Below are 23,802 nucleotides of genomic sequence, written 5' to 3' on the forward strand. Positions count from 1 at the left end.
TGCTAAGGTTTTTCTTTTTCACACATAAACTTATTAAGGCTGAAACGAACGTTAAGTTCGATATAAACCAAAGAATCATTGATTGCCGCGTAAACCAACTGTGTGTGCTCTTATTACTTCACAAAAAAAAAACGCATGTAAGAATAATCACCTCCAAAAATCATGGTTTGACCAAGGTAAAATAACATTAGATTCGAACTGTTCTTATGGGTTTCTATTTTTTCTCTTTGTCTCTTCATTTTAACCTCACCTTTCATATTTTATTTATTTGTAATATCAACAAAACAAAACTAGAAACATCTTATGACATTACATGAAACCTGAATTTGTTGAGAACAAAACAAAGGCTCTACTTGGAAATAAAATAGTAATACTGACACTTCCATCTATATAATAAAAATTAAATAATTTCAAAAATTCAAAATTCGTTAATTATAAGCTAAATCACCTTGCGTGTTTTTATGTAGGATAAACGTTGAAACAAATACAATATAAGTTTTCACGTAGAACTCGTCAGTTTGCAGTGAGGTATTGCAAAAACGTACTAATAAAATTAAAACTGCTAAACATATTTATACAGAGAGTTTAGGGTACTCGTAAATAACGGGTAAACAGTGCCTTCTTCACTTACAGTTCATGTCCACTGTCACCGTTGAAGTCTGTGGTAAAGACTGGTTATTGTTCAACGCTTGGCACGAGAATGTAGCCATCAAGTGCTGACGCTCCAATGTTGGAATCACAAGGGCGTTTTTCACTATATTGTTGGAGATAATCTCATACGTATCGTCCAATAGTACAGACTCTCGCCACCAAGATACAGAGGGCAGTGGTTTACCTGAAAAAAATACACTACTTCAGCATCAAATACAAATCCACAACGTCTTTTGCCTGTACCAGCTATACTTAATTGTTCTTATTTTAATAAATTTGCAAACCATCTTTATGTTCTTAGCTGTAGCTTTCAAATGACAGATTAAACTACCCTTACTTAAATTAATTACTTTAATTACTTAAATTAAAATTATATGCCTTCATTACCAAATATATGTCAGTCTGATATTATCGTACCTTAGTTTAGAGTGTATTATTAGACATTTGTGGTTTTGATATTGTAAATAAATCTACGACTCCCATTCTAAAAAGGTTTCATTACAATAAAATAGTTCAATAAGACAATGCTGTTTTCCAAATCGGTCTCAGCTAATAAAAATCCTTATTGGTACGTTTTTCCTTTACCTAAAGCGATGAATTAGATAGAGTGTAAATAAACATCTGTTCTTATGATAAAACAGGTAATCACAAGAAAAAAAGAAAACACAATGGCGTGATACCCCCTGGTGGACCAGCGGTCTGTTTGAAGACTTTCAACGCTAGAAACAGGGTTTCCATACCAGAGATGATTAGAACACAGATAGCCCGTTTTGTAGCTTTCTGCTTAATTACAAAAATCTAAACGTAATGAAATATTTTGCTTAACACAAATGTTTGTCTTTCACATACTATTATTTCAATTTTCCTACCACTGATATACAATTCAGTGGTAAAAGAAAGTAACCTTTTTGCCTTCAGCATATGTTTTATTACAATTCATAATCACAACCACTCGATTTAATCTTTTGTAAGATGTCAGATATTTCTGTTTAAGTAAACGCTCACAACAAGAAATGTACAACATACCATACGTAATACTAAACGAGATTCAGCTTAATGTCTTTGTATTGTCAGGCAAGTGTCGTAATCAACAAAAGAGCTAATCTCATTCACAGTATTTCCTGCTATCTTCAGAGCAAGAGTAGAGATTATTACATCACGCAACGATAAGATCTCTTTTAATGTGATGGTGTTTCACCAATTTTGGCGCCATATTGTTTTTATGGGCACGCGCACGACTCACCATATAAGATTTATATTCATGCGCTTATCCTCTCACTTTCCCCACTTTATAATTAAATACGCGTATTTGAAAGAAACATATGGTATAATGAATTGTTCTGTTAAACATATTATGCGTTATTCTACTAAATCAAACATATATTTTTACTCTGAACTTTGTTTGTAGCATTTTGTCGTTTTAAATTGTCAGATCAATTTTGTTATTTTTACTTTAAGTACTTGAAATAAGTATTGTGGTTGGTATACAGTTATTCTAATAGTAAGTACTTTCAAAGCTGCTTGTGTAATGCGTAAAATATATAAATAAACATAATACATAAATACTATTCAAATTTCAAACATATGTTTAAAAATTATATTGCTCTAACTTGCTTTTAGATATAAATTCAAATTTTGTACTACCTAAGAAAAAGTTACATTTAAAATGCTTGTCAATAAAAATTACAATAATTATATCACTTACAAGCTAAGTTACTCAAACTGACTTTATTCAACACCAGTTACGATCACTTTTGTTGTCCTGTTCGATAATTGAAGGGTGATTTAATGTACGAACTAACTTTGCAGAATTGATTCTCATGGAAAAATGAATAAACCTTATTTTTCACGTAATTAGAAATTTCTTCTGATCTTCCTTTGATTATTGATAGTCGTTCTTTTCTCCTTCAAGACAAGGACATATTTGTATTTATTTGTTAGCAGTAACTACAAAATGATTAAACGTAGCAAAACAAGGTATCTTGAACGATAATACTATTTTTATTATTGATTTATCGTTCTAAAACGAATAATTTACTAGTATAACACGCACAAAACAACTGTTATCAAGTATATTATATCATATATATACGTATGTGTGTGTTTGATAGGTTTTAAAATGCACTTAATGAACATGTAAAATTACTACAAATATGCACTGAGTGTCACGAACAAATATTTTCTTAATAATACAAATGCATCGATCATACAAGAAAAAGCATACACCCATGTGCTTAATGTTAATCAATAACTGATTTTATAACCGTAGAAATTCTCCAAATATACATCAAGAAACAACCTATGTGAAAAAAAAACAAATAAAACAATTTGCATCAAAATAAGAACTAGATTATTATAAAAAATATTAATAATAATAGTTCTCTGTAATTTCAACACCAAATTTATTTATGAATATTCTATCTACTAGTATACAACTGCAAAAATACAAATATTAACTGTGAAGCAATATATGAAAATAAAATACTTTATTTTTGTGAGGAATAGATTTTTGGTGCTTCAAACCACAATGTTTTTAATGTCCTACCCTTTACCATCCATACCGATTATGGAATGGTAATTATCGTTACAATTATGAAAAACTGTAAAAAATATTTATGAACTATAACAATGTAATGACAAAACATTATGGTGTAAAAATTCTAAAATCAACATAACATTCGTTTTAGACAACCTTTTAGCGACAAAACACAGAAATAAACGTGTCATCTCGAAATCAGTCATATAATCCACAAATATACCATTTCATTGTAATATAAATAATCAATTCATATCAATTATGAAACACAGCTTAGATATAATAAACAATACACACATAGGCAGATTAAAACCCAGAAAACAACCAGGCAGTAATATGTTCATAACATTCTTAGTTCAACAATAATCTATTTTAATAAAATACAGAATAAGTTAGATTTCTATACTTGCTCAGCTAGTCTTTTTCGTATTATATATAATAATCATTGCAACTTATTATAAAAGAAATACTAAGATCTAAATTGTGAAGCAGTGATCAAAAGTGTCCATATTATTGTGCAGAATCTATTATTGCATTATTGAGTGACTATACATCAGTATATATATATCCTGAAAGAAAACAGTTTTCACATTCATTTATGAAATATTTTAGAGTAACATTAACGGCATTTCAAAAAAATAGAATTTTTTTTTCTTCTATATTGTCATAAGTGCGTTTGTTTGATGATAAGTGTAAAGTTACGTAGTAAGTTACCTTTGCTTTGACCACCATTGGTATCAAAATCAAATATTAGCGTTGTAACCCCTCAGACTTACCATTGAGCAACCGTATTTATTAATAATAGTCACATTGCATTAACCGAATTATATTTATAGGTTTGAAATCGTTTAAGTTCTGAAAACATAAACCTTTGATTTGAAGATCTATGTATAACACTATGTAGTTATGATATGCGCAGGTTTTCATAATTTAAGTTCCTCTTTTATCAAATATTCAAATGAGAGTCTTACGTTTAACTGTAGCTTCTAAACTAAAGTAATTATCTTCTGTATAGCATTGATTATTAAGATTAGTTAATTTCTCAATTTATGTGAAAGTAAACTTAAATCATTTCTTGATTCACTTTGTTCCTTCTTACAGGCACACCAGTAACTATTTAAAGAATTGTAATCATGAAGTTAATACAGATATATAATGAAAAATAAATAGTAAAATATTTAGTAATAAGAGGATTTTTAATAGCAACATCTGAAAAAAAAAAGATTAAACAAAAATTGACAACTCTAATTATATTAGGCAATAAGATATTAATGCAAGGATTGATGAAATCGAAGATTGAAATAATAGTAAATTTATGTTTTTTAATGTTCCAACCATGTAAAAATAAGAATATTATTGTGGATAATTCAAAGACGTATAATATGGAATCTTCCATATTTTTTTTATCGCTTTAAGAATAACATACAAAATATTGTGCGTAGATTCTATTATAGGGTTTACAGAACCATAATAAATCTGAATTTTATAGGTTCCCTAGGTTTAAAATGCCACAAAGAAAACCAAAATTTGAAATATTGTTATCTCTATTTTTATTGAATGTCATAACTTATTCACTGTTTGAGTATCATTATTTTTTTAAATTTATAAAAAGGAAAAACTTAAGTAGATGTTTGTTTTGGAATTTCGCACAAAGCTACTCGAGGTTTATCTGTGCTAGCCGTCCATAATTTAGCCGTGTAAGACTAGAGGGAAGGCAGCTAGTCATCACCACCCACCGCCAACTCTTGGGCTACTCTTTTACCAACGAAAAGTAGGATTGACCCGTTACATTATAACGCCCCCACGGCTGGGAGGGCGAGCATGTTTGGCGCGACCGGGATGCGAACCCGATACCCTCAGATTACGAGTCGCACGCCTTAACACGCTTTGCCATGCCGGACCAACTTAAGTAGAATTGTAGCAAAAAATATTTCTACAGATAAATACAAAATTAGGTTCTGCATTACCAACTGAAATAATTATGCATTCCTGTTGCAATTACTATTTTGTTTTTAAACATATGAAGATGTAATTCTATTTGATATTTAAGTCCATACAATTTAAATTTATTATTATATATTTTTGTAGAATTTTTTTTCGCTTCAAGAAACGGTGGGGCAGGAAATAAGTACTTCTATAATTTTTTTTAAATACAAGTATTGAAACATTTCTTTCAAGAATGTAAAACGTTTCTTATGCGTGTGGTTCAGATGAAAATTGATATTTGAAAATATGTCTTAACTACCGTGAACCCCGCTAGTACAGCGATATGTCTCCGGATTTACAACCCTAAACACAGCTGTTCGATTCCCCCTGGTGGGCTCAGCAGATTGTCCGATGTGGCTTTGCTATAAGAAAACACACACCCTTAACTAATGATCTTCACCGACATCTACGATAAGAATATGAAAATTATTTTTAAGAAAGTGTCTCTCACAAAACCATTTCAAACATGTTCATATATTTTATGAATTTAGGTGTTTTTTTTTCAAAACGTATTTGTATACACACAGTTTAAGTGGCTGATATAATTCCAAACACGACGCAGTGTAACTCACCTTAATGGGACAGTACCATTCTGGTAAACCCTGATTTGCCTCCCAGTAGTATGTCTGCGGACTTACAACACTAGAATCCGGATATCGAACACAAAGCACAGATATCCGTTTTATAGTTTTGTGGTTATTGAAACTGTTGATTTTTCAATGATTTTATATTTAAGTCTCTAACACAATATGGCTCCTTTGTTGTTGTTATTATTAGGACTATTAAATGTAAGAATGCTATCAATATTTGATATGAACATAATTAGATAAAGCTTCAAAGTATTTGTACTGTCAGTCTCGGTTTGTGTTATAGTTAACACTCCTAAAGAAATTGTAAAGAGAAACGTTGAATGTCTAATTAAATAAAAATAATTTTATTTATAAGGTCGTTCATTTCTAGTACCATTATATAACATTTGAAAGGCTTTAAAGTGAAATCCCCAATATCATTTCAAAAATATTATTTAACTTCAAAAACATTCAAAAGACATAAATAATTTTAGTTAGGAAAAAGAACGTTATTTATTCTATAGATATTTTTTCTCAAATGTGCATTACAAAGGTCATTAAGTTACGTAGTAGTTCACAAAGTACTATTAATTCTACCTCTACATAAAACATTAACTATAGTTAGCTATCATATGGAAAATGTTGATATGACAGATCTGACGTATCTTTATAAAATACATATAATTTCATTATTCGAAAATGTTTTTGCATGTGAATTTTGAAGTCAGAAATAAACAATAGATGTAAAAAAATATGGTAAGAACACGTGATAAAAATTAAATCGTAACTTGTCAAATTTAAATCTTATTGAAGTTTAATATATAAGTTGACAACATCACACCTCAAATACCTTGAAGTACGATGGTAAGACAGAAACATACCATACATGTATACATGCTATTGAAGTAACGTGATATGATCATATTTTACGAAGTTCGTAATCTGTCTGGTTGAACACAAACCGAAACAATATGAGATTTGACCTTCAATGAAATCTTCAAGAAAAGAAATAATGTATTGTCAGCTAAGTAATTCACTACATTTGATGACATAACTGCACTGTTATAATAGTTACAAACAATGTGTCTTGAATTAGTATATACTCAATTTATGGACGAATAGAAGAATGGTTGTAAATATTTTTCCTTTAAGCAACAGAAAGTATGATAGATGTAAAATAAGTCAAGTGATTTCTTTCTTGCAAATCATATATATCGAGATATGCTGTTGAAAAAAAATCGTAAAATCTGAACGCCCGATAAAACAATTCGATATTTTAATATGGTTCTCCAAGTAATTTCAGACATACCTCCTTCTGTCTCACATACAAGTGTCAAGCTTTCTCCTTCATTGAAAGGACCCACCAAACTCTCCAACACCTGTCCGTTCACATCAGTCACCACTGGCTTATTTGGAGGAACTGAAACAAAGTATTTTAACATAATTTTTTGATTAATTTGTTATTCAACACATGTTAGACTAATATAAATTAAAGCGCTTTTGCCCGTTTTGTTCCTTCCATGTTGAAGTGTTTCAGAGAACTCAGCCATTGGACATTTTGGTACCTAGAAAGTTGAGCATATTTATCTCAAGAAAAGCTCTTAGCATGACAAGATGTATTTAAAGCTCAGAAAAGTAGTTCACAGACAAGAGTAAAAATATATATAAAAGACTAACGCTGGTTTTATAAGTATTTATTAATTAAAAATTTAAACATCAAGCATGTTGTTGATAATAAGTAAAACGAAATACTTGTCTCTGATAAATACATTTTTAGCTTTATTTAATTTCGTCTCTCTGATTTACCAGGTCAGTTTTCATAGATTTATATAACTTTTGAATAGTTTTTTCTTTAAACTAAAAACAAGCAGAAAATTAAGATATTTGTAGGCAATTATGTGTGAACTTAATAATAAAGATAGTTCTACATCATTATTTAAAACCACACTTTAGAAAATTTTATAAATTCAAAAACAAACAGTATGAAAACAAATGTATAACACAGTCCTGTAGTGGTTTTATTGTCTTGAAATGTTTACATGTTCTGCAGTAATTCCTGTATGTTGGATCCGAAAACGATATCCATTTGATTCAGCAGTTACATGTGTTTCACAAAAGGTCATACGTATTTTTAAATAAATGAATCATTTTATATTAAAATCGGGTCACACTCTATTACGGTCTAAATGTTGACACCCACTAGCGATAGATTTCTCTAAGCCAGTTTCGACGTGAGAGTGTTAATGATCGTTCTAGAATCCAAGCACAACAATAAAAAAATGTTAATTGTGGTAAATGAAAAAATAATTTGATTTAAATAAAATATTTTCTTCACGATTTGTAAACAAATCTGCGTAGTTGAAATATGGGAAATCCGTTATTAAAACCAAAACATCTTTTAAGAAGTTTAAATTCAAAGACCTGAGTAATTAGTGAACAATTTACTAACATCATTATTACATAAATATAAATCTACTGAATTTGAGCTGTGATGTAAATATTGGTTTATTTCAACACTATAATAGTAGAATTCGATTTATTTTTTTTTCTTCGAATATTGATCTACATTCGGTTTCAGTTTTATTTTCTTTCAAACATACGGATGGTCTGTAGAAGCGAACCAGTTTCTAGAAGAGGAAGAAATAGATAGTTTGAACATGTGTTCGCCTTAATACGGTTTTTGGGCTCTTGTTTTCAAGATTTCATTTCTCTATATTAATACACAGTTATACTATGTATTACAGAAGCACTAACAATTACGTACTTAAAAGCAATCCTTGTTGTATTTCGAAATGCATAGATTCATACTTATTTTAATTTCTAAAATGCATATAATATCATATATTGTTAGCTACTGGCTTTTTTGTTTCATTTCATACATTTATTGGTACTGTAGTTAACTCATTAAAGCATATGTATTACACATTTAAGTACATGTATTATAATGCTTCGTTCTGCATCTTTAATGCGCCGTTGCATAATTCTAACACTTTACTCACTTTCACCATTAAAGTTGAAAAAGTTGCAGTATATTTGATAAACTCCCTTAAGCAAAACGCGATTTTTCCTGTGAAAAATAAACACATACATTTTTGCCTAACACAGTTATCTATAAAGCTCAAGAGGAAACCAATTCAATTCTAGTACTTCAAAAAATTACATTTTTGACCATTCAGGTTTGAAATAAATTCCATCCTATTTTATTTCGACTAGATATTTTTGGGTGTATGCTTACATTTTATTAATTTTTAGAGGGGTTGTTGTATTACTTTGCATTTAATTACAGGCCTGCTTCGTCAAAAAATGGATTCCTGACGAATTAGTCCACATTTGATAGTTATAGAAACTGATTCCTGCACACATCAAAATCATTTTACCAATTAATTGATAAAGCTGACAGGAAAGACAGTTGATGTATTTAGGCACAGATGTATAATGTGTGCAATACTTTATCAACCCGATTCAATTTCTCGACACGTCCATAAGCGAAATATTGAAATTGACATGATTTGATTACAGTTGTAAGCGTAAGAGTACGAAGTATTAAAGACACTTCTCTGACTTTCATATTCTCTTCGTCACATCTATTTGATTTTATCGGTTTTGGGAGACTTTTTATGCGATTTATTGTTATGGTTTGATTTGTTTTGAATTTCGCGCAAAGCTACACGAAGGCTATCTGCGCTAGCCGTTGGTAATTTTGCAATGTAATACGGCAGCTAGTCATCACCACCCACCACCAGCTCTTGCGCTACTCTTTTACCAACGGATAGTTGGATTGACTGTCACATATAACGCTCCCATGGCTGAATGAACGATCATGTTTGGTGTGGCGGAGATTCGAACTCGCAACCCTCGAGTCGAGTGCCTTAACCACCTGGCCATGCTGGGCCTATTATGGTTTAAGATTGTCATATTTAAGACGTTTTCCATATATTACCAAATTTTGAGCATCCAACATCATAAATAACATTGAATTATTTTATTGTGACTCGGCATGGCCAGGAGGGTTAAGGCGTTCCACTCGTAATCTGAGGGTTGTTTGTTCGAATCCCGGTCGCACCAAACATGTTCGCCCTTTCAGCCGTGGGGGCGTTATAAAGTGACGGTCAATCCCACTATTCGTTGGTAAAAGAGTAGCCCAAGAGTTGGCGGTGGGTGGTGGTGACAAGCCTCTTTCCCTCTAGTATTACACTGCTAAATTAGGGACGATTAGCACACATAGCTCTCGAGTAGCTTTGTGCTAAATTCAAAAAATAAAAAAAATAAAAATATATTTTATTGTAGGTTAAGTGTGGTATTACTCGAATATTTATCTTTCAGAATTATTATTCTAACCGAATGTTATAATTATTGAAATTACATATTATTCGTTTCAAATTATATTACATTTGATCGTATTAATGATGATATTCTATCCTCCCTGATAAAATATCAAAATTGTTAAAAATACCTCATCTACATGAACACGTATACAATTAGATTTTTCACATTGATCAATGGAGCAAACTATTTATTTTCAAATTTCTAGTAACAATTCGCGATTGTTTATTCTAACAAATTCTGTAATAATTAAAACAATAATTTTAGAATGAAAATGCGTTAACTTAATTTCTTAAACGTGTTACGGGTTATTACATAGCTTCTAAAAAGTTTGTTTGTTTTCCCCAAAAAAATTACTTTTCAGAATTTGCAATTCAGTTTTAAGTAATAATTTGAAAGTGGAAACTAGAACGAAGTGCATATAGTTAAGGCTTTCGATTAACGCTTTTTAAACAGGCTCATATGGGATTGGAACGTTTTTATTATAAACATTAAAACTATGAATCTCGGATCCAGAACATTGTTTCACCTCCATGATCACTGACTCTCGCTTTAAAACGAACTAAATTTTGATGTTGCATTCCTATTTATAAATACAGGGTTTTACCAAATTTTGGCGTTACTTTGGTAAAACATACTTTGTGAAAACCTATAACTATAAGACACAAATGTGGTAATCATTTGAAACCGACCACCAAAAGTTCTCTAGTTTATATAAATTTCTGTTAAGTTTTTTAAATTGTTTTTCAACTATGGGGAATTGTTCTAAGTTTTTCTTTACTTGAAATGAATCGTCATAATTTTTGTTTTGTGTTAAGATTTTTTCTATTTTCATGTAACTATTATGTCTGTTGTATTTTCCAATCATTTCTTGAAAAATGTTAGGTTCGTGTATTTAAACGAAAAATGTCTTTGAGAATTGGTTTATCGAAATACAAGTATTTCTTTCTTATGAAATTTTTCCAAGAGTGTGTAATTTCTAAAAAAAATACTAGCTATAATTACCAAATTACCTAGTTAATTAGATTTTTACTTGGAAAAACCAAACGTAAAATTGCAAAAATAAATAGGAATTATAACGTTCTCCCCTCTGCAAGGATGAGCACGTGTTGGGAATTAGAGAGGGATTCGAGCCCGCCCCACTCTGAGTTGGAGTCAAATGCCTTAACCACCTGGACCGCTGAATTTGAAATACGAGTAACAAATAACGATATTTCAGTTAATTGTCGGAAAATGTATTCAGTGAAAGTTAGTCGTATATTCAGTTACTTGATCGATTAACTGTTGACTTGTACAAGTTTATTCTTGCTAATTAGATGTAGTACCATTAGCGAGGAATTTCTGTTGAAAGGTTGTTTGTGAGCTTAGCCCTACAACGTGTATGAAATTGAATGTAGGTTATAAATGCATTATAGAAAATTGAAAGAAACAAACTATTTTTTTAATGTCACGTGGATTGAACGTGGGCTTTATATTTTATTAAATAATTGAAAAGAACTAGCTCAATGATAAAACGCGTTTCAACAATAGCTTATAATGTTAGAAATGTCAAAACAAAATATACATTTGTTACTATTTAAGATATTTAATGCTAAATGTTAAATCTATCTTATAATATAAGTAACTAAAATACTTTAAAAGCTAATTAAATGTAATACTGTAATTTACTCTAAGTTTTACGAACGCATTTAAACTTACGTCTTGTTCATTATGTGTCAAGTCCTAGCCAGATGTACACAAAACAATAGTTTATTTTATTTATAAATAACCTATGGCGCATCTCATCAAGTTTAAATACACTAGTGTGTGTTGAAGTGAAGATAACCGATGACCAGAGTTGGATATAATGAAGAAAACAAGCGGAAAAATAACATAAGAAAAGTAGGTAGAGAAGTTGAGTATATAATGTAACTCTTTTTAACTATCTTTGATAATGTAAATGCTCAGACTTGTGGTAGAGAAATTAAGGTTAATATAAATAATGCTTTTTATCCTGTGTCGACTGTATTAATTATGTAATATATAATACTGAGTCAGCGACCTAAAATATATATTTTTAAATATTTAAAATGTTAATCTTCAAATTCTCTCTAAAAATCTTCTAAAACACAATAACTTCTATCAAACATAATGTTTATGATAGGTGAACGTTATGATATATTTCTTTGGAAATCAAATAATAAAGCACGAATTCAAAAGATTTTAAAACTGATAAATAAAATTGCAGTGCATGTAATAATAGAGAACCTGGGTATAAAATTCTTAGCACCAGCTGGCGCGATCAATATCATTTCCAGTTTGCACGGTTAGGGTGATAGATATATTTTCAGTTTGAGCTGTGTTAAACTGAAAGACAAAGTAGCTAGAAGAGGAACGAAAACCGAAGAACTATTGATATTGATATTGAGCTTTTAGATATGTCATGTTATTTATGATTTTTATCCGATTTTATTTTACCTGTGTAATTACAAAAAAAAAAAAACAGCGATCAGAGAGTACCTTGTGCTAAAAATAATTAAGGTATTTCCTTCTTTGTATTCTACTCTATTAGGAAATCAAATAATCCCAAAATAAACCAATATAAAGGAACGCCTTTATACCTATATTAATATAATAAAATAAATAAAATTATATATTCAAACATCTAATACCGCCCTCTACATTTCGACACACAGTTACACAACCCCTTTCAAACATGTGGTCAGCTTCCGGTCAGTTACCTCTTTCTTTGTGAACCTGACGACGACCGAAGAAGGTCGAAACGTTGTTCGCTCTTCTATGTAAAATATTTTCTCAACCCAAACGAGCCGTTTTTGCATATAAATTTCTCAATAAGTGGGTTTCTCGACATCACTCAAATAATATTTTGTAGCGTTATATTCGTAAACCTTAGTTTTGATGTACCACTTGGCAGAGGTGTTACTGCAATTATTATTTCATCGAATTTAGCCATAATGAACGCTATAAACACTCGGTATCCAGAAAAATAATAATTGCTGTTAAAATGTTTTGCTGGCCTTAAATTTTCAAAAGTTAATAAGTATAGTTATTCTTATTTTATCGTTTATGAGGTATAATTATTTCCCAATGAGGTAATAAAAGAAAAACTTTGTGTTCAAACACATTGAAAAATTTATTCGTAAAACAAAATAAATTGTCCTTAAATGTTGTTGACATTTGCTTCCCATCAGTGTAGGAAACATACTTTGGGTAAGGACTAAAAATTAACCTTCTAGTTAGTATAGTTGATTAAATATAATTTTCTAATGTTGTTGCACCATACTCGCTGTTAAAAGTATTTTAGTCGTTTTTGTTACTGTCATCCCTTACTGACCGTATTTCATTGTGAAATGGCTGGAGACAATGTTATTGTCGAGGTGAAATGCCCACATGAAGGGAGAGAAAACACAGCCTTTACTGGTAAGTAGTTCCCTTCTTGTATAAAAGGACGTTTAGACACAGTTGCAGAAAACTCGTACATACTATTATCATGTTCACAGGCAGATGTACAATACTGACAGAGATATTTGTCGTTTCCATTTGCACACACATGTTTTGATGTAAACTATAAGAGTTACATATGTTTTTCTTATAGCAAAGCCCACCGCGAGGAATCGAACCGCTGATTGTAGCGTTTAAATCCGTGGACTTACCGCTGTACTAGCGGGGGTGTATAAAAGTTATATTTAATTAATAATGTGTCTGACTAGCTTGCTGCCAAATTGAAGACTTTCTTCGATAAACATTACATCAAATACATTCTTTTGAACTGTTTTGTGTGTGCTATTATGGTTTTAATACCATTCTCAAATAATGCTGCAATGTATTAAAAACATTTTAGGCTATATATTGTAATGTTTGTTTGTTTTGGAATTTCGCACAAAGCTACTCGAGGGCTATCTGTGCTAGCCGTCCCTAATTTAGCAGTGTAAGACTAGAGGGAAGGCAGCTAGTCATCACCACCCACCGCCAACTCTTGGGCTACTCTTTTACCAACGAATAGTGGGATTGACCGTAACATTATAACGCCCCCACGGCTGGGAGGGCGAGCATGTTTGGCGCGACTCGGGCGCGAACCCGCGACCCTCAGATTACGAAGCGCACGCCTTAACGCGCTAGGCCATGCCAGGCCCCATATTGTAATGAAAACAATACAAAAATGGATGTTGATTATTTGAAAAAATCATTTACTGAGGTAAATATTTTTTATTGCTTTGATCTTATAATTACATTTTTACACATATGAGGAGCATTTCAGAAATTACAAAAAATGCTTTCAACAGTCTGAAATCGTAATTTTGTAGGTATGATACTTTATTAGCGATTCAAGCCAACTGAAACAGTTAAGTTGACCAACATTTTACAATTTAAAAATTGTATTCCAAGTCACCGTCGGATCATGCACTCGGTGAGTATAGTTGATTGTTCAGCAGGGAAAGGAAATGAGCAGAGAATGAGATGCCTAAATGTAAATCTGGCAAATGATGTATGAATAAAAAGTGCACATGACTACAGCAGTTATATATTATTATTATTACTTAAATATGAGGAGAAAGGAATCAGTAAAAGCAAATACTTTTAAGTGTCTTATAACCTAAGTAGTCCACTCCAGTTGGATTTATATCCATACTATTTGCTGATTCATGGACCATTGCAGTTTGAAATAAAACACAAACTGCTATGAATATCACGAGAATTCTCTGAATAACAAGAATCATTTGCAAGCTGCAAACCATCCAGATATCTCAACCAAAGTTATCCCACAAATTCAAACCAACAATATGAGTACTAAGCCTATGATAATATATCATGACAAAGATGGAAGGTTTGTTTTGACTTGTCTGACAACAATATGTATCTAGTGGTAGGAAACGTAAATGGTAGACACTTTACTTGTAACGCAAGTGAAAACAATAATCATAAAGTTTGCATGATGTTATCCACAATATAGTCCCTAAACTTCTTCTCTTCATGTCTGGAGAACCAAGATAAATTACTCAAAACAAAGTGACAGAGACATCTGTGGTTATCTTCCTTTTCCTTGTCCTTAGAATGAAATCCATACCTAGCAGAGGTCATTACAACAGCTTATGCAAAAGGGACATCAGTACCGATAGAATAGTGAGTGATACTGGCAAAAGTTGTAATTTATGAAATCAACGACAGATTGATTTCAAGCAAAGAATGTATTATCCAGCCTTGGTAAAGAAATCAATAATTGCATGGAATAGATTCTATAAAGGTAATTATCTTATAAAGGATGTGATATCAAATGAATTGAACTATGAAGTAAGATTAATTTCACAACTAAATGTTTTTTTGACTTCCATAAGATCTAGTAACCAAAAACATGGTGATGTTAATCATTTAGAATGACGCGATTATCACATTTTATAAAGATAAAAAAATTCATAACATTCAGATATAATAACCAAACTAATAATTTTGGCTTGTTGAAAAGGCTCAGACTACAGCAGTCACTATCTGAATTACATCTACATGTAGATCTAGAAGCTAAATGTAACTTGGATAAGTCACACAGACACATAAAAAGGTCCAAATACGAAGCTTCTGCCCCGGATGGTGTAAGAATATATATCTCTAATAAATTTACAGAAGTCAACATAATAAACTTAGTATGGAATATAATTATAGTTTGGAAACAAGAATCATCCCTGGAGTACGGGTTGATGTCTTTATCAGATTCTTTTTTCAAACCCAAGAAAAATCACTCTTGTTTTAAGATCATCAAATCATTGCCCTACGAAACGTCATTACTTAGATCCCAGAGAAAAATCTGTTCACAGAAGGATTACCTATCATATTAAACCACTGCAACCACCACCATTAGGTGGTTATTACAGAGAAAGATAATGTAAATTAACAATGATGAATTTGCAGTTGATAAATAGGAAGGTTTTAAGGCTGGTAAGGAAACATTATCAGTACCTTTATCTTATCTTGGAGATGCCTACAACAGGCTTCAATAATCTATTACTGCTAATGACATGCTCAAAACTGGCCTCAATATAACATGTGATAAATTAAAGCTGCACTAACTGCAAGAATGTGCTTCATATAGCACCATACCTCCTCAACATCTATACCATGCCTTGTGCTGACCTTTCTTATCAAATTCTGAAGTTCTGCAGTGATTCTCTTGTAAAAGTGTAATTGGAAGCATCTTACAAATAACCCCGAATAATAAGAGTAAATGGTGCATTGTTCTACACAGTCTATATTTTTGATACCTTCGATAGTTCTCGTTATCGCCGAGTTAATTTAGCTGGTGAAGTCAACTAGCCTGTCAAAGGTTTCTTTCAGGTATTTCAGTGTACTAAAAGTTACATCTATATATAAAGCTGAAGAATGTTTTTTGCTTATGTTTATGATCTCTTAAAGTATTACCAATGTCATCCAAGTTTATGTAGTATAAATGATCAATATAAGTGCTACTCATAAAGATAGGATTGAATAGATACAAAATACCTGATTAAGATTGGTCAGGGGATCTACTTAAGCCATCTTCTTTAAAAATCTCTAACTCCTCACAAACCTCAGCATCATGGCATATAACAAACAACACTGACAAGCAGAAATATTCAGAACAGACTAGCAAAGTAAAGATCACCACAGGTGAAAACCTGGTATATTTGAGCTTCACAACAAACCTATAGACAGCAGTTAGCAAGAGCTTGCCTATAAAATGCCCCAAAAGACAGTTATATAGCAAATACTCAAATAATTTGTAACTATCAAATCACGGAATAAACATTTGGCACTAATGAGATTACTGACCTTCAGACCAGACAGAATATGTTTATATTTGGTAGTGAATGCATTACAAGAAGCCTGTAAGAACATATCTAAAGACCACTGTGAACAATCACTTGTCATTATTGTTACAGATGGTTCTTACCTTTGAGTTACTGAAAACAATGAACCATATGTATACCGAATAGCACAAGATTTACATTGGGCTGCCCTATATGGATATCAGAAACAAAGCAACTACATGATAAGACCATCATATGGATATACATGCAAAGACATAAATGCATAAAGTATTCATTATATAGTTTTATTAAAATAATTACAACTCTACACTGGAACTAGTGAAATAAAAAGTATATTAGTTCCGGTAAACAAAGGTACATTATGTCTTATCTCAGAAAAGTAAAATACGGGGAATTAATGAAAAAGTTTAAAGTCAGGTAACTACTGGCAACGTTCAGTAAATCAATCGTGTTCTACCTCCTGTAAAACAACTGGACTTCAAATTAGGGGTCAGCGCCTGTTAATGCAAACTATAGAACTCTCACCTCCTACTTTAATCAACACCTATGGTAAGATCATTTTAACAGTTTATATCCAATAAGTATAATATTTCCAGAAATTGAACCTATTGGTGTTATTTAGGTAATTGTAAAATTCAAAGCAGAACTTTTAGGATAGTAATGGGTTTCAACCCCACAACTCAAGCCAGTTCAGAACAACATCGTTATCAATAAAACAAGCTTGCTCACCCAAAAAATATAAATGTGATATATATTAGTACCTCTTTTGCCACAGATATAAAGACTTAAAATAATTATTGTATGTTGATGAAGGCTAAGAAATAAACCTTAAGAGGCTTGAGAAACAGCTCAAACTTAGCAGCTATTTTCGTGTAATGGAAGAAGCTGGGATCGAAAATTTCTATCAAGTCTTCCCATGTATCTTTGTGCCTTAGTTTGATCACATGTGTGACAGGCTTTCGAAGACGTGCGGTGTAATATCTGTCGTTCTTGACGTATTTAACAGCAACTTGTTATTATATAAATGTTAAAATTTCCGGACATGACGATGAACAACGAAGTAAGTAGTTCCAAGAGAAGCACCGATACTTAGAATACTGTTCTTATAAATTAATATTAACCATAGTATGTGTTCCTAACTTAGAGTATTATTTCCTGTTTAACACATAATGCTAACCTAAACAGTATATGTTTCTGCAGTAAAATACACTATTTCCTTTCAGCGCGCCAAATATTCCTTATATAACAATGTTATATTCATGTTAAATGATACGATACACATAAGGTTAACTTCTCTGTGTTTATTTTATGTCACTGATAGTGTGATAAATTACGTATACTGAATTTTCTACCTGAAAACTGAATCAGAAACAGTGAAAATTTAATATTTGTTGTAGCATTTTAACTCCTTAATTTCTTGGAGTGTTTTCTGGTCATTCATTCTGAATAAAAGTTCACAAACTGTCTGCATTTCAATTTCTACGTTTTATATGGTATTAAGTATGACAATCCTCAAAGGTTGCAATTCCTAAGAAATGGATATGTTTGCTAATTTTGCAAGAAATCTTGCTGTCTGACGTCCATGCTTTACAATACAAATAAAACTTACCTAATAGTAAAATGCCACTAAAAACCTCGTTAATAAGATAAATAAACAGGTTGAATAGTCACCTATCTTGCTTAATAGAATTACAACTTCTTCGTATTTCAAAGCATAATGGAATTACAACTTCTCTGTATTTCACTTCAAGCGTGTAACTGTTTCCAATAGCGTTTTTTTTTTTTTTTTTACTTTTTCTTGGAGCTTTGTTTATGATCTAGCTAACTTGTGATAAGGAAACTAAATGATAATTAATCTTACCAAAGTCGTTTACTAGTGGTCCCTGGTTGACTTAGCGAAAAGTCTGAGTATTTTAACTTTAAAAGTCAGGTTTCAATACCAGTTGTGGGTAGAGATAATTTATACTGTTGTTTTACGCTTAACAATAACAAAAACAGTGTGCGAATTATTTCTTTAGCTGTCGTGCCAGGATTGGTTAGAATCAATACAAATGTTCAATATTTATAAGATTCACATAAATTTTTGTCAAATAATAGTTAAGATCTATATTTTTAGTAAATCCAGATTTTGTTTTCAAACTTATCAAAACTTTCACTTCATTGTAGATTATAGTAGATATAATATTTGTAAATGGTTTAATTTTATGAATAAAAAAGGAGCTTATCAGGTTTGTGAGCTTATATATACCACTTTAGAGTTATTTCTTACTTGTGATATATTTATATATACACATATTGTAATATACTGTACTTTAAACTTCATGAATTATCAGCAAAAATAGTTTTTGTTGGACTTGAAATATAAAATATAAATAAAGCTAAGTAATTGTTTGTTAAAATCTAACATAAGGTTATTCTCGGGTTTGAATCCTGTCGCCAAACATGCTAACATGCTAGCTCTTGGGTGCTTTATAAAATGGTGGTAAAACCCGCTGTTTATTGGTAAACAGTAACCTAATAGTTGAAAGAAGGTGATGTTCGCTATCTGCCCTCCCTATCATTTCAAAATTAGTGATAGCTAACTTCAGATAGCCCTTGAGTAATTTTGAATTAATGGGTTAAATTTACACAATAATCAGTTATGTAATAATTTAGATTTGTGACTCTGCTAAACTGAAATATTCTGAAAAAACGTTATGTGTTGTAGTCTACCTTAAAATTTGTAAAAAGTGATAACCCAGGTCCAGACTTATGTATATCAAATCAAACATAAATCACAATGAAATACAAAATGTTATAATGTAGCTCAACCAAAATTAAGACAACTGGAATAAGTAAGACTGCAGAAGATGCATTTTACACGTATGAGGGAAATGTATATATCAAAAACACTTTATATTCCCTGAAATGAGAAAATGAAAAAAGTAGAACTTTATTTATATACGGAAAACTAAATAAAAAAGGCTTCCAAACAATATGATTCACTAGTCTAATTGAAATATGTATTGCTAAATTTTGTGTTCGAAGCTATCTGATTTAAACTATTTCTAATTTTTACGAGAATAACAGTAAACTTTTACACAAGTAATTTGAATAATGAAAAAATATTACTAGTGAAAAACGTATATGCTAACGGTTTCCCTCAATAATATTGTAGTTTACCAAGTCCAAGTTAAATTAATTACGTAACTGAAAGGAAATAATTGATGAACAGTATTTCTTAAATCAAAATATATTATCAGAGAAATATCTAAACGGATGAAGTATTTAATTAAGAGATAATATTGTAAGATTATTGTAAAAAAGATTTATTCCTACAGGTAGAATTTGTAACGTTTTACAACACTTCGTGGTCGCCATTATTAGTTATAACCCATGGTAATTTTATATTTCAAATTGGTCATGTGAGGTATATAAATATATAATAAAACCTTGACTTCCAATTATCAAAAGCTCGTATCACTCGCTGCATCATTTGTTGTCGCAATTATTCACATGAGGCTATACTTTGTAATACATTTAATGATTTCGCCACTATTTTGAAACTGAGGACTTATGAATGAAACGAGTACAGTTTAGCTACATTATCATACTGATTTCATTTTTTTGCAGATTGTTCAGAGAAATTCATTATTATCAGTGTATAATTAAGTTTTCTTTAGTAAAGTTTTACAACTGCACCGAAATGGCTTCCTTCGCTTTTAAAATTTAAGGCAATAATTTATTTCCAAACCAATTTTATTATTATAATAAAGCCTAAACCTGTTTTGTCTCTTTACTCTCTCATCTGTATATTGATTTATTTGAAGCACGTACAACTCGAAGGTAAGTAGCTATAATGATGCCTAAAATTGCAGAGTTGTGCATTCTAACAATTAGGAAGCTTGATTTTAGGCTAGTTGATATCATGTTTGTGCAAGATAAATTAACCTGTAACTTTTCAGATCAGCTGTTTCTGTCACTTGTCACAAATAATTCTGATAATGTGTTATTGCAATCTCCTTATTCTATTATTAGCTGTGTTACAGGATATAGTAATGTGAGCCACGTTGTTTACTGTAGACGCGACAGTACCGAATATTTTCCTTAGATTTTTAGTCCTTTCATGCTCATTATTTTTTTACACCATGTTTGGAGAATTTAAGTTCTTTCTATAATTTAACTGAATATAATTTGCACAAAACGATGCGTTTAGAAAAGTTTTGTATATATATTCTTAAATAAGACTTGCCCCAAAATGAAGTATCGCACAAAATATTTTCAAAACTAAAGTTTTGACTTAATCTAAGTAAAGTTGGTGCTTTACGGCATTTTATTTTCTTATGCATACCGTGCTACGTGAGATCAACATGTTAAACAGATAACTTAAAGGAACTAATCACCTTCGTGATATGTTTAAACACTATCTTGTTGGACATATTAATTAATCATGAGCTTCAACCTTCCATGATTATTTACAGTACATCTTGGACAATATATTTACTTATCTTTCTTTTCTACATTCTCAGGCAGTTTTTTTTTATGTAGTTAATCCAGTTCTTGATAAAAGGATGCAGAAATGGCAGAAATATGTACCAATACTTTCACTCAGGTAAAGCTTCATTTGCCAAAGACAAGCAATTCGTACCAGTTTGGTTTTTGTTCCTGAAACCCCTTGAATGAAGGGGAAGCAAGCCCATTCTAAGAGATGTTACAGATGCTTGTACTAATTGATCTGAATTAGGAGGTTTCATTCTCATGTATATGCTGTTTGGAATCATCGGTACGAGTAAAGCGTTAAGTTCTGGTACACTACGTCGTTAACCTTACCTGAAACAAGAATTTATCTTGTCTTTGTCTGATGCGGATGTTTACAAAAAATACTTCTCTTTAGAACCTCAGAAACTGGTTAAACGACAGCAGAATTAGGGACTGGCCAGTTAGTGGAATGTTTTTGACGACATGTTATTCTCTACGAACAAACATTTTGTTTATTTGCTCATTTATGTTCTCCTTCGTTAATTGTCCAGAATCTTCGTTTCGGAAATCAATTAAAGTTTCTCAGATGGTCACCAGTAAACTTGAATATCACACGCATACGTTATTGACACGTTTATGCAGTCCTTACGACATGTAAACTAATCACAATTCTTTCAACATATATTTATAGACAACACTCCATTACGTAGAAAGAAGTATAGTCACCAGAGTAGGAATCTTAGTTTACCTCAGAGAGTGACACGTCTTTAATGCAGCGTAGGCGTAATTAAGTCTGGAAATGATACATTTGAATGTTATAAAGATTATTCTAGTATTTGTAACATTTATATTGTTGAAAGAAAGCGATGACATGTGTGATAGGCAATCCCTGTGTAGATTTTATTATCAAAAACATACCTTGCATTAAGCATGATACGTATTACAATTCAAAATAGTCTGAAACTGAGTAAAACTGAAATTCAAATTTAGTTTGTTTGTTTTTAATTTTGCGCACAACTATATGGGGGCTATCTGCGCTAGCCTTCTCTAATTTAGCAGTGTAAGACTAGAGGTGATTAAAGCACTCGACTCGTAATCAGAGGGTCGCGGGTTCGAATCACTGTTACATCATACATGCTCGCCCTTTCAGTCATGGGGGCGTTATAATGTTACGGTCAATTCCACTATTCGTTGGTGAAAAAATAGCCCAAGAGTTGGCGGTGGTTGGTGATAAGTAGCTGCCTTCCCTGTCTTACACTGTTAAATTAGGGGCGGCTAGCGCAGATAGCCCTTGTGTAGCCAGCTCTGCGTTAAGGTTTCCACAGGAGAAGTTATGTCATGTTTTCTTAACAATACTATTGTCCGATATGAATCCACTGAAGTTAAATGGTTTGTAATATTCGAAATTTATAAACATTCCTGTTCAATATGTCTGAGTTTCCGATTAATAAACGCTAATCACAGTTGTAGATTTCAGATATTTGTACTATAACAACTGAAGCAAATCAACAATATAAACTGACCACAGCTGTTGGTCAGTTACAACAATATAAACTGTTTCTTCACACGTCTTTATGATTACATTTATAGGCATGAGGAGAGTTTTCGAAATTTCAGCCTGCACAACAATACTGACAGTACAGACACACACACGCATATTGTTAATTCTTACACCAAAGAATCTTCTACAACTCTAATGAATAGGTGGAAATTTTGCAATACAGATTTAACAATATAAGCTATGCGCATTTCCAAATATAATGATAACTGAAACAAACAACAGTATTAAAATAGATGTACAACAGTAAACCCGTTACAAGTAGATTTGTGCATACCATGACATACATCGCATTGTTCTTACATAATCATACAGGCATATAATAGCAAAACACATGAATGGATTCAGCAAAATTAGATGAAACGTATAATAAAACATGTGTTACTGCCATGATTTAGAATGGAATTAATTTCAACTACATCAACTGTATTAGAAACAAAACTATTGATAATAACTCAATATGAAAAATGAATTATTATTAGACTTATGAACTGTACCATTTAACAACAGATTATGTTTAATTTGAGAGGTAAGAATTATCAAATATACAAATATGTGATCTTCTCTCAAGCCTTTCTGAATACAGTAGCGACAAGCACCAAACGAAGAGTTAGTGATTTATGGAACACATGAATAAGTTATGTGGCTTGACGCCGGTTATTATGAAAACCCCTGGGAAAGTGCAGAAAACAAAGAGACAACATACTTTATAAATATTGGAAGTGATAAATACTGAAACCCAATATTTTTGATATTATCAAAATGTATATTTCTCATCTTAAATCAGTGAGTTAAGAAACTGGGTACTGTTTTAAAGTGTGAAGACTTCTAGGAAAGATTAGACAAAGAAAATTGTAGATTAAACGAGTTCACGAAAGCTTCCAAAATATAATCCTAGCCTATTATAACATTCGTAGCTATATT

General features: G+C 31.4%; 1 protein-coding gene across 2 annotated transcripts in view; it reads right to left on the minus strand.

Annotated features, from left to right (window-relative positions):
- LOC143255354 (neural cell adhesion molecule 2-like) overlaps positions 1-23,802 on the minus strand; it is a 160,043-nt gene that overhangs the window by 63,960 nt on the left and 72,281 nt on the right. For both annotated transcript variants that reach the window (XM_076510868.1, XM_076510867.1), the window contains exons 3-4: positions 7,052-7,162; positions 632-835 (exon numbers count right to left, since the gene is read on the minus strand). In XM_076510868.1, coding sequence (XP_076366983.1) covers positions 632-835; positions 7,052-7,162 — 315 coding nt within the window. The remainder of the gene's footprint in view (positions 1-631; positions 836-7,051; positions 7,163-23,802) is intronic.

Source organism: Tachypleus tridentatus, chromosome 7 (genome assembly GCF_004210375.1).
Source record: "Tachypleus tridentatus isolate NWPU-2018 chromosome 7, ASM421037v1, whole genome shotgun sequence".
In the NCBI taxonomy this organism is placed as follows: Eukaryota; Metazoa; Arthropoda; class Merostomata; order Xiphosura; family Limulidae; genus Tachypleus; species Tachypleus tridentatus.